Source organism: Passer montanus, unplaced genomic scaffold, assembly GCF_014805655.1.
Source record: "Passer montanus isolate IOZ18808 unplaced genomic scaffold, ASM1480565v1 scaffold50, whole genome shotgun sequence".
In the NCBI taxonomy this organism is placed as follows: Eukaryota; Metazoa; Chordata; class Aves; order Passeriformes; family Passeridae; genus Passer; species Passer montanus.
The window spans coordinates 4,606,803-4,619,878 of NW_024369930.1; the positions used below are offsets into that span (position 1 = coordinate 4,606,803).

Consider the following 13,076-nt stretch of genomic DNA (forward strand, 5'->3'; position numbering starts at 1 on the left):
TCTCAATTCAGAGTATCAAGTAACAAATTATCTATAAAATGAATTTAAGTCATATTTATTTCAGAGTGGTTGACTGTCCTACCTTGCTGAAGGAGAAGCCAGGAAAAGACAGAGACAAAAGAATTCTAAATAGTAGCTGTTGTTAAAAAAATATAAAATATTTATAAACCCTTAATTTTTATTATAACAACTCATCAGCTTTTACTAAGCAAACCCATGTACCCAGCCCCAAGGTATGCACATCAGGTCATTTATGGGGAGTGCCTAGCAGGAACAGCTGTTTGGAGGAGGTGGAGCTATGCATTGTGTAGTTCTGAAAAATACTTCATGGAAGGATCCTGCTTTTTTTTTCTTTTAATTTCTTGTCCATTCATGTGAGGTTGCTGTGGAGAACTGACTTCTTTCAGTCTTGAGTGATTTTTCAAGGAAAATTGGCACTTGTGCCAATGAGCTGTGGGGAGGGGTACGTTAATCTCAGAATGCACTCTGAGACCTGCTGGCTACAGGTACCTGTGTGTAGGGTGGAGAGAACAGGGTACCCACGTGTTTAGGATGAGCTGTGGGGAGGGGTACGTTAATCTCAGAACACGCTCTGAGACCTGCTGGCTACAGGTACCTGTGTGTAGGGTGGAGAGAACAGGGTACCCACGTGTGGGGTGAACAGGGTACCCATGTGTGGGGTGAACAGGGTGCTCTGTGTGGGGTGTGAGAACAGGGTACCCTTGTGTGGGGTGGGGTGAACAGGGTGCTGTGTGTGGGGTGGGGAGAACAGGCTTCATCTGCCCCTCCCACTTGGTTCTGTTCTGCAAATGGGAGCCCGGGCCACAGAGCCCCTGCCTGGAATGGAATGCCACTCCATGGCAGGCAGTCTAGACCTCGTGCATTTGTTATGGCTGCTCTCAAAATTGATGAAGAGTACCTAAAGCCCTACCTCCAAGTCAGGTAAACTTTGATGACCCACTTAACAAGCAGTGATACAAGTGTGTAACAAGCATTCAAGCACCTCAGACAAGATGATTTTATCTGCACACACACATACACTTACCTGGGGACCAAGCATAAAATAACACCCATAGTCCTTTCCCATTCTGGAAGAATGAAATTCCAAATCCCCTTGTTCAGAGGATGCCAGAACAGCCCCAGGCTGCTCAGGAAAGCAGAGCAGGTTTCCTCAGCTGAGCTGAGGATGGTAATTGATTGTTATGATATAAAACAAAAGATGGAAGAATAAGAACTGGCTTCATTGGAATTTGGTGTATTATTAGCAAGATGGGCCGTGAATGGTGACTCTGCCCCCTTAATAAACCCCTTCTCTTCCACAGATGTAACAATTATCTGAAAGTTTGGCATCTCTAATTAACTAGAATCACACACAGTCCTTACAAATCTCCTTGTAATTGTTGCCTCTAATTCAACAGGAAAAGATCAACAATTTCAGTTTTGGTTGTGGGTTTGGCTCTTTTTTTTTCTTTTTTTTAAGGTTTACAAAGCTTTAAATAAATGATTTGGAAAGCTGAAGCAGATGCTTCTTGCTGGTGTCACAGAGAAGTCACACACAGCCAGACAGAAGCACTAAATTTTCCAAGTTCCTTGTCCTCACAGGGGAACTTGGACAAAAGCATATCCCTTTTGAGAATTTTGTATCATATTTAACTGACCTGAACTGTGCTGAGATCTTCAGTGTTGCTTCTCTGCCCTGTCAGAACTTCACTCAGAAGGATCTGTGATACAAAGTACACTATAGCCCACTGTGACCTTCCCAGAAACAGATGTAGGAATTAATTACATCTGCTCATAATTACCCTGTTCTCAAAGGTGCTGATCACAGCTTGGAAGTGGAACCAATGCTCCTCACACATTCTCCTAAATTTACCAACTGCTCTTCAGTAACAAGATAAAACAAGTGAAAAGCAAATTTGCTGCAGATGGCAGGGAAAAGGAGAGCTCCATGCTGAGGCTCACACTGATTTTGATAAAAAAGGCACAAGGGTGTTGTCTCAGCTCCCTGCAGCAGCTGATGGGGGGCAAAGGAGGGAACTTGGCCTTCAGGAGCTTTGTTTTAAACTGCAGTTCAAAAACTTGTTGAAACCAAATGGAAGTATTTCTCTGTACTGATGATATATATTGGACATGGAGAGATACATTCCACATAATTTCTTTCTTTCCATCATTTATACAAGCTTGAACACTTCAGCATGCATTGCAGGTGAGTATCTGCTTTTGTCTGATTACAGAAAATCATTCACACACGTGTGAAACTGAAATTTTCAATTGCCAATTCTTACTGGTTTCCTTGATTTGTCACCATTTTAGAACAGTATCCAGTTTTGTGTTCTTTTTATACTTGAAAAATGCAGTTATGTGACGTGTGCATCCCCACCTACAACAAAGTTTAACCTGAATGCTCTGAGAACATGTGCAGACACACACAAAATGCACTGCCAGGCACAGAGGGCAGCATCAAAGCCTGAACTAGCACAGGACAGGGGTACACAACCATTTGAGAGATGTATTATCAGTATTACTTTCTGACACATCTGCATCATAGTACAGAAGCAAAATGTTTTCCTAACCTCATGAAAATTTTCACATTTCCACAGTGTAAAAAGTTGGGTGACACAAAGTGGAATTGAAAGTGAAAATTATGAGACTCCTAGAAACTCAGAACTTTAACATCAGGTGTTCCCTATTTTAACATCAATATAATTTTGAATAAAAAATAATATGGCTCTTCAGTAATAAAGCTCCTGAATAATTGCTTCCTCAGAAATAAATTGTTTGAATTTACTGGTATGGAAAACAGCACTACCATGTAACACATTATTCTTTTTTATTAGGATCTCAGTAAAAACAACTATGTTGACTTGTGAAAAGAACACTTGCACCTTCTCATTGTAACTTTACTGGTTTTTAGGTTTTGATGGAGTTAATCTCCCATAAGAGCCCTGCAGACCTGCATGGGCCTGGCTATCACCTTGCTGCTGAAAAGCATCAGGCTTTGAACTAAGGCAACTTAAGGAATCTCTGCAGCTGGACCACCAGAGCACCATTCAATACAAATTCTGCACTTGCTCCTTGGACTTGTACTGAAGTGGGATAAAGAACAGGAAAATCTGCTACTCAGTGATGCCATTCCCTCTGATCTGCCTTTCCTAACAAAACCAACATCCCAAGCAGACAAATATAAGAAAAGTCTCCCTACAGAGAGGAGAACAACAGCCCAAGAGCAAGAAACAGGAAAGCAATGAGAATGTGAGCTTAGTTCATCCACCTTCATTTTTATCTCAGTGCTCCTTCTGAAGTTCATGAAAAAATCACAACTTAAGATGTTTTTTAGTCTAAAAATTCCATTTTGGTGATTGGGTGATTAACTAAAACTCTCAATTGCGTCAGTTCACATTGGCAAGTACCTGGGTGTTACTCCTGCATGCTAAGAATAAAGACTTAGCAGCCTTGACTTATGTTACATAGTCTCCCACACAGAGGTTTAACTCTCAAGATTTTAATCTCCAGACACCAGGAACAGCTTTCTCTGCTAACTGCCCCACTTTGTCTTAACACAACCAGGTGAAAAAGCTCCCATAAAAAGCACAGTCCTTAGAACACAGGCCTGAGCAGCACCCAACATGGCACCATCATTCCAGTGATGGTGCAAATTAAATGATAAAACATAGTATCAAAATAGCTATTGAAAAATCAAACTTGATGAAAATAGAAGTTTAAACTGCTGTTTTAATCAATGTTTGTATCAGGTAACTGTACACCAAATATTAAAGGACTATTTAGGACTAACGCCCTCATCAGTAGGCTCATCTATCAGCATGACCAGAACAAGAGAAGATCAATGTTTAGCTGGCACTCAAGTACAGCAGGCTTCAAAGCAGAGATCATATCAGCATCAAAGCACAGAGAAAAACAGTGGTTAGAATATAATACACTAAATTTGCAATGTCAGTATCCCTGATGATTCTAACAGAAACAGCAACCTAAATATTGTGAAGTTAATCACTGCTTCTGAACAGAACACAAAATAACTTGCATTTTAAGAAAAATGAAATGAGTGACTGATGGGAATCAGTTCCCCAAATATTCCCACATATGCTGCAAATTCAGTGGGATCTGCACAAAATATCAGTAACTTCTATACAATTTTAAAGTGCATTTCATCTGTTTAAGAAAGTAATATCAGCTGAACACAGTGACTCATAATCAAATCAAACATTCTAGATAGACAGTCATTCACAGCAAAGCACAAAGCAGTGAAAACTTGTCTTTTCCATTTCCAGCTTGGATACATCCTGGTAAGGTACAGGCACTGTGCTGCCTAAACACAAGGCTCTCTACATACCTGACCACTACAAGAAAATAAATTAAATGACACTTGAGAAGCTTGAGGAGTTCTTTGATCTCTTGACCAGAATCAGTACAGCTTTCAGCCTAGCAGGGTCATGTGGCAGTGCATTATCTCACAACAGTTCATTCTGCCAATGAACAAGGAAAAATCATGGATTTATTTTGCTCAGTTCGGCATCTCGTTCACATGCAGATATTAGGAAACAATCATTTTAATAAATTAATACCAGTCTTGTGTTTCTTGGAAGACTTACTCAATTTTCCAAATCTGTAATGTTCAGATCGCTTTCAAAGCACTCTATTATTTCAGATTTCCATTTCCTACATATTTTGCAGTTCCAACTTATGTACTGTGCACATGTATATCCACTTAAAAATCAACTTTATTTATCACCAAGGAATTATTTCACAGATGAAGAATTAAATCATCACCCTCTAAAATAATACTTTATTTCTAATACTAGATAGAGTTAATATCAGTTAAAGTAGTATTGAAATATTTGCTATAGTAACAAGGAAGGGAAAATCTGCATGCCAGCAGTACCTGTAATGAAAACGTTCTTTCAGTCAATTTTCAGGCATTTGGAGGGCTGGGGGTGACACAACACTGAGTAACACTTGTATGTAACACATGAAGTCAGTTGCCAGTGAAATGAAAAAGATCCAGTAATATTAAAAGAAAAAAAAAATGTAGCTACCCCCTTGAAAGCTTTTTTAGCAACTGTAACAATGCAATTCTTTGCTACCCAAAAATATGTACCAGAATCTAGGAAAACACCTAATTTTCTGCACATCATGTTATTAATTGGAACACCACTGCATGTGCAGGGAGATAGGAGCAGCACCAGTGGCCTCGGGCAGCTCCCTCCAATCTGCACAAGAACAAGGGCCGAGAGAGACAACTAAAACACTGGAGATTTCAGCCAAAACAACAGATTTATATATCACCAAAATCCAGAGAAGGGGGAAAAGCAATAAGCATGGACTAATTTCAGTACAGCAGAACACATGAAAGATTTATTGCTGAAGCAAAAGTCTGAAGATGCAGTTGTATGCAGCAGGAATAAAAGCTATAGCACAGGACTGAAGCAAGGCCTTTGTCAAATTAATGAACAATTTGGGAGGTGAAATTTTCAGAATAAGTACTCCCCTCTCAAAGGACAACCTCATTAAAATGAATATACCAAAGGGAGAGGACACTTCTTTTAAATCTTTTCTTTAAAAAGCAAGTAAAAAGTAAACAGCAATGCAGCCAGACAGCCCAGACTGCGGACATCTGTAAATGCAAAGGGAGCTCTGGTAGCCATTGAAAATCCCAATATGGTTCAAATTCTGTCTGCAAGGAATTCTGCCTGAAGTGAGAATCTAGTCCGTCTCAAAAAACCAAAAGAATACATAAAAACTGCAAAAAAAACCTGCCACTTAAAAACATCTCTTGAAATTCTGAAAGTGGTAAGAAAAAAATGGGTTGAATATGTGGGCAGTTCAGAAGCAAAATCTCAGGACTAAGATACCTGAGCAGAAGTTCAAGACCACATCAACCAAGACCACTGAGCAGGTCTCCAAAAGGAAACAAAGTTCTACTCGTAAGTGTAAAGTTGTATTTGCTCATCCTTTCCAAAGATCTATTATTTCTGTCTGGACAGGGCCTCTGCTGCAGAGAGCTGGCAGCTGTCCTGGGGGATGTATGCCCACACTCCACTAAAATCTGACATGTCACCAAAAATGACTGGAACCCGAACGAACGGTCAGTGCATGTATGACCAGCACATTGGTAAGATTGTTATTCTGAGTCAAGTAAATAGTTTTGAGAGTTTGTTTTGTGTGGTTTTTGCTTTAAAAAGCAGTATCTGGCAAGGCTGGCCCTCATCTATCCCACGTGCAGAGCTGCGTGCTTGGTGCAAGCTACAGCCTGCAGCTCTGCTCTGTTGCTGTTCTCCCATGGGCAGCACAGAGAACAGGAATGGCCAAATAACTGTACATGGATGCTCATGAAGCCAGAGATTACAGGTGGAAGCATTATTTCCAGAAAATCCAGAAACAATAAAGGGAGCTGAGACCACATTCCTGCTATAAGGAAGGCTCAAATTCTTACATGAACAAATTCATTTTTTCAGATCAGAATCTGCTAGAGCAATAACATACCACATGACACATGAATCATTTGCTCACAGCAAAGGGGAAAGAAAGATCCCTGAGGCTGGAAAACTGGTAGTAATCTCTCAGCCAGCATTAAAGAAAACAGTAGTAAGACTTGAGGATGTATTAGCCACATCCAAGAGACTCACATTTCTATTGCTTCTCTAATACATATTTATGGCTATCTAGGAGTAATGTTTAGCAACTCAAATACTGATTTAATTAATAATTTCTTGACAGACATATTTTGGATTAAACCAGTCAGGGCACTCATTTAATAAATAGCTGATTTCAGTGCCACCTGTGACTATGCAGTAATGTTTTAAATTTTAACAACCTATAAGGAAAAAAGCATTTAGAACAGAAGGACCTCAGGTAGTTGAACTGGACATTGCCTGAAAATCACATTTTTCTATTGCTACAAATGAAGCCAAAGTGACCACTAATTGCATCAAAGTTTATAAACTGGGTACTTAAGGATGCACAACTTTCAAAAATGTTATACAGAAAATTCCTAACAAAAATCAGAGATACAGAGGACTTTGGAAATAATAGGCCTTGGATCTGAAGTTTGACGTATCTAGCTGAAGGACAGGCTGTAGAGCAGCTCACTGCTGTGTGCAGCTACCCAAGAGACATGTGTCATTTGGCTGTGCTTGAACTACACAGGAGTACAATACACAGAGAATAAATAGGTGAAATGACAGATTTACCAGATCAAATTCTAGCTAGCCTTAAAATTATTTTCCCTCAGAACACAACCTAAAAGAATCCAAGCGTTCCATAGATGGGGAAAGAGAACAGTTAACTTGGACACTGCTGTTATTTTCTTAATGAAACACCTCTTGCTTCCAGCTGTGACTCATGAGGAACATTCCCACTACACATATTGGCAACACAGCCTCTTGCCTGCCTGGCACTACCAGCACAGGGAGCAATTCAAATCCAGGTATGTCTCTGTGAGTTACAGGTCACTGCCAAAGTCGGGGCCTTTTTAGCTTGGTAAGTAATGACTTAAATATCCTTTCAATTGCAGTCAAATAACACATTTGAGGGAGTGGTTGCTTTTTTGGCTTGTTGGTTTTCTGGGTTTGGTTTTTTTGTTTTTTTTTTTTTTTTTAATGTGAAGTGGAACTGTCTGAACTGTGCCCTGAGCTGGGCCAAGAGGCAAAGCCCAGGATAGTTTGCTCCCTTGCACCTGCCCATCTAGAGAGATGCAGGCAGGTACTGGTAGCACTCCTGGAGCCCACTGTGTGTCCAACTGCCCAAACAGACAGTCTGACTCTGTTCCACATGAGTATCTGACAGCAGGAGTTTGGGGAGTGCCTGGAACGAGCACCCAGAAGGAATCTTGTGAAGGGAGGACTGATTCTGCCTTCTGACTAATCTGCATTTACAAAGATGCCTCAGCTCTACCTCAGTTTGCTACAGCTCCTCACCCTCAAGGCATAAGGGCATCCTATGCATTAGTGGCAGGTAGAAACATAACCACTAAGAGAGGCAGTTGAACTGAATTATTTTTTGCAGACCCAAAAATAAAACCAATCTGTTATTATGAACCTTTATTAAGCGGCTCACATTTCAGTATAAATCACACTAAAAAGATTCTTAAAAAAGATATTTACACTACAGTGCTGACACATTTAAAATGAAAAAATTGGTATAAATAAGCTCTATGGAAAAGCCTGGAATTGTCAAAAAGAATTCTGGCTCATCTTACAAAAAATATATATGTTAAATGTCAGCTCTACTCTAAAACCTACAACTCAAAATTATTTAAAGACTTCTTTATGTTAAACCTGCAGTGTTTACAGTGCATCTGGCCCTAAGTGCTTTGATACTTCACAGTTATGGACAGGCACTGAGGAATGTTACAAAGCTACATAACTATTTTCTGTAACAGATGCGAAGACAAGTCACAAACTTGCCTCACAATTTATGATCTTTACATTATTACATCATTAAGTTTAAAAAGGAATTTAAAACCATATATACAAATTCAGCACAAAAAATCATCCTCTCTTTGTCCATGCAATTTTGGATATGATGAGCTAGGTTGTCTTGTATCATCTGGATGTACGTGACCTCCAGAGCACAACTTGCCTTGTAAGTCCTTGTTGCCGGTTTCAAATTTAGAATCCATTTCCAACTTCAGTGATGTCAACTCAGCGTGACCCAGCCTAGCCTGAACATTCTGTCCCCCGACATCATTAGGTGTCACTGTCTTTTCAGCAAGATCAACATTCATGGGTTCTTCTTTGACTCGGAGGGATGCTAGAGGTTCACGTTTTATCGGCAAAAACTCCTGCTGCAGGTACTTGGTCTGCAGAGCATCTGGACATTTGGTGTCTTCGGAGGTATCTTTGCTCACGGTACAAACTCTGTCAGTCTGAAGTCCAACAACCGAAGACTTGGGGTCTGCAGAGGTCCCTGCTTCAACAGTATTTGTGTTTTGAGAGAGTTCTTCCTCTGAATGGTAGAGCTTGAGCCGGATGTGCCAAGCCAAACTACACACAGCTGAAACTGTTTTGAACTGGTGCACAACATTCCTCGGGATGAAATAAATGTCATTATCGAACAACTGGATTCTGGCGTATCGAATGCCTTCCCTTCGCAGCTGATTAAGCTTTGCATCATCAACCCACTGGACACACTGTGGGGAAAAGGTGGAGGAAAGGTGAAAACTCTGACTTGGTACTCACAGGACACTGACCATCAGTTCTTAGTGTGCTTACCTGTGAGAGTGGAGGCTCATGCAAATCTAACTGCATTCGCTGAACTACCTCCAAGAAGTCCTCAGCATGAAAACAAATTACATCTTTGGTTATACGAGGCTGCTCAGACCTACAGAAGAGTAAGAAGTGCACAGTCAGAGGCTACAACTACCATGCTGCAGAAAATAACAAAGTCTGCAGGCAAGGATTAAGCAAATTTTTTAACTTAAAAAACACAACAACCCTACCATAACCAACAATAAGAAAAAAAAAAAAGTTGATCAGAGCAGTTAATTCTAAAACACAACCTCATTAAACTGGGCAGCAATAAAAGAACAACAAAACACACTATTTTTCATTTCTATTTTTAACTGGCCTCTTGGCTGCCTAGATGCTGAAAGGCAGCTGTCCCAGATACACTGGGCTTACTCTGTCAGCACTCCAACACAGCATGCACAGTCAGAGGCTGAAACTACCATGCTGCAGAAAATAACAAAGTCTGCAGGCAAGGATTAAGCAAATTTTTTAACTTAAAAAACACAACAACTCTACCATAACCAACAATAAGAAAAAAAAAAGTTGATCAGAGCAGTTAATTCTAAAACACAACCTCATTAAACTGGGCAGCAATAAAAGAACAACAAAACACACTATTTTTCATTTCTATTTTTAACTGGCCTCTTGGCTGCCTAGATGCTGAAAGGCAGCTGTCCCAGATACACTGGGCTTACTCTGTCAGCACTCCAACACAGCATGCAGCAGTCTGACTGGGAGCACTGTGGCAACCACTGCTCAGCATCTCAGCCTCCCACACCTTGCTCAGAGTAAGGAGTAAAAGCTGAAGCTACATTAAGCTGCCACAATGCCAGTAATCAGCCAATACTGGCATTCTCCACAAAACATCCCTTAAAAATACATCCCTATTTATGCTCACTAGAGAGAGCTCACAAGAGCAAAGTCTGAATAAGGCTTTGTCTCCATATTGAGATTGTTAGGAGAAACATCTCTAGTTCCAAAGCATCTCTCCCAAAGAAATACACATCATTAATACAGCTCCTCTGGAGACATCATCTAGAATCAGCTCACAAAAGGCAAAAGTATCTACAATCCTTATAACTTCTTGATCTAAAGGCCAAACTCTGTTCCTCATTGAAAACATGTAAAAAAAAAAAAAAGCTCTACATACTGCTTTTGGGGGATGTTTGCATTTTAGAAGGATTTTTTTTAAATTTAAATGTGATTATACAAAGATTTCATTTACAAAGGACAAAGCTCACCTTGGAGTAGTTTTGCAAGGACAGTTTCTCAGCCAGAAAGGACCTGGTCAGAGATTTCTGTCCTTCCCCCTCTGGAGTCCCCAGGCTGATGGGAATGCAGCAGGGAATGCAGCACCTCTTTGGCCTGCAGTGGGCACAGGCTGCACGCCCAGGCACTGCCCATGGGGAGCAGGGAGTGGGAACAGGGATCAGAACCCACTGTGCCCTCCTCCTGTCCCTCCTGGCGCCTGCCACCCCTCCAGCACACCCCTCACCCCACCTCCACCCCTCCAAAAACGAGGTACAAGTCAGACACAGGGGGCTGGGGAGCAGCTGATGCAGCAGAGCTGAAACCTTTCAGAATACAATAGATGTTCAAGAGCCCATTTTAAAAGCAAGATGAGCACCTATTTTTATATAAGGATATATATGTGTGCTGTTACTACTGTTCTAGGAAGCAGGCAATGATGTACAGTTCATTCAGGCTTTTTAAACATAGGAGACATGTTTATTTTATTTAGGTCATGGCCTCAATAAAGCAAAAAATAACCAGTCTGAGCCTATTTTCAGGAGGAAAAAAAAAATCCCAGATCAACTATTAAAAGTATGCTAGGGAGACTTTTCAGACCACATATTTTACTTATTAAAGATTAAAATGTGTCTCTGTATTTTGATCCATACACTCTCGATTTAAACACTGAAAGCAAAAAGCCTCAGAAACACTTCTAACCAGTGGTGTTAAAAACATTAACTTCATTCATCTACCTTTTATAATGCAGGTATTTATTTTTAAAATATGAATTTGCATTTGGAGACCCCAATATCTGAAAATGAAGTTAAGACTTAAAATCAACTGAAAGAATATTTTGCACATTTAGAGAACTTGAATCCAAATCAATGTGCTCTCCCAGCAGTGTCTGTTCTGGTTTATGCATGGTCATTCTTACTCTCAGTCCAGATACATCTGTCCAAGACAATGATGGATCATCAGCTCTGTACTGCAATTTTGTCACAGAACAACAAAAGCATTCCTTTTGCCAAGAACTGAGAAAAAATACTATCAGATAAAATCTGCAAATGCAGAATTTAAAATTATCTTTAACACAACTTTGAGATAATATTTTGCAAAACCTTTATTTTAGGTATTACGTACCTAACCCCAAGCGAAAGTTCAGTTAATGTCCAAAAAGACATTAAATGAAAACAAAACATAAGAAAACTTCAGGAAAACCCATTTAAGCCTCTACTAGAAAACTGCTAGAACTGGTTTTGGCAGTATTTTTTGCCCCTTAACCTCATTCTTCAAAAGGATTGGATTCCTTTTGCTGTGACTTTTCAAAACAGATTCAAAACTAGAGGTTTCACCATTAATATTTCTGGCCTAATGCATAAAGACTGCCAATATATAAGAAATTCCTGTGATCATACAGAGAAGCACAACTTCAGTCTCTAGAGCACAAACCTGAAAGTTGCTTGCTAAAGCACAGATTTCATTTTGCCAACAACAATGCTACCAAGTGCCTTTTGCTGTCCCTGTAATAATCCACCCAAATTTCCCACATAAAAATTGTATAAATTACCATAATTAAAATTTCACTGGGACTTCTTAAGTTCTAAAGCTTACTTGGTATCACCTATGAAAATGGCATTAAGTTATCAGCATGAGCACACCTGCATTTATCAGATTATAGTTCAATCCTTAAGATGTTTGCTAGCAATAGTCAGAATTCGTCTATAAATTGTAAATACTCAAAGCAATAAAAAGAAGATCATAATACATTAATTTGACAAAATATCTCAAATCAACATCCTGTCACACCTGGGAAAGGACAAATATTTTTTCTTCTTCAAAATACAATGTTTAATTATGGTGTCCTCTAGCACCATAACCTGCCTTTTGCTTTTCAACAGTTCTGTTCCTGCTCTTAAAGACAACATTTATCCCACCTAGCACTAACACTCATCACTATCCACTAGGAAATAAATCCTACTTTGTTTAAATCTACAGCAACTTATAAAGCCTTCTTTTGCACACTCAATCCATTTTTATGGATTTAGTTCAGGCAGCCCAGGAATTGTTTTATGTTCTCCTCACAGAAAGCATTATTTTTACGTACATTATCCCGTCATTAGAATGTGCATTTTTACTGCCATAGTGCCTTCATCACCACAGAATACCTTCAACTTTTCAGATTTGTTCAACTACTCAAACAGATTAAAAAAAGAAACAAAAGTGTAAACTTTCAAAACTTTCATTCATGTTGTTTCCTTTAAAATAAATCCACCCACAGATTGCAAATTACAGCAAAACAAATACCTGAAATAATTTTAATGTGCTACATTAATCCATGATGCTTCATTTTCATAAGCCCTGATTAGTTCTCATCATGTAAGTACAAGTGGCTTTTCAAAATTACACAAAAGTGGAGAGGGAAAGCAGGAATTATAATTTAGGCTGAATCAAGCCTGAAACACAACTTTTGTTGTGTTGCTTGTGTTGTATATTTTACTTCTCTCAATCCATCAGTCACAAATGTTTTATTCTGAATTAAAAGATACATTCAGTCTTTACACTGAAATGAAATGCTGATATTTCTTTTTTATTCCTCAAACT

General features: G+C 39.4%; 1 protein-coding gene across 2 annotated transcripts in view; it reads right to left on the bottom strand.

Annotated features, from left to right (window-relative positions):
- Window positions 1-3,714: 3,714 nt before the first annotated feature.
- Window positions 3,715-13,076, bottom strand: part of RSBN1L (round spermatid basic protein 1 like) — a 47,635-nt gene continuing 38,273 nt past the window's right edge. For both annotated transcript variants that reach the window (XM_039723667.1, XM_039723666.1), the window contains 2 exons: window positions 9,228-9,336; window positions 3,715-9,145 (listed from right to left, as the gene is read on the bottom strand). In XM_039723667.1, coding sequence (XP_039579601.1) covers window positions 8,492-9,145; window positions 9,228-9,336 — 763 coding nt within the window. In that variant the 3' untranslated portion in view covers window positions 3,715-8,491. The remainder of the gene's footprint in view (window positions 9,146-9,227; window positions 9,337-13,076) is intronic.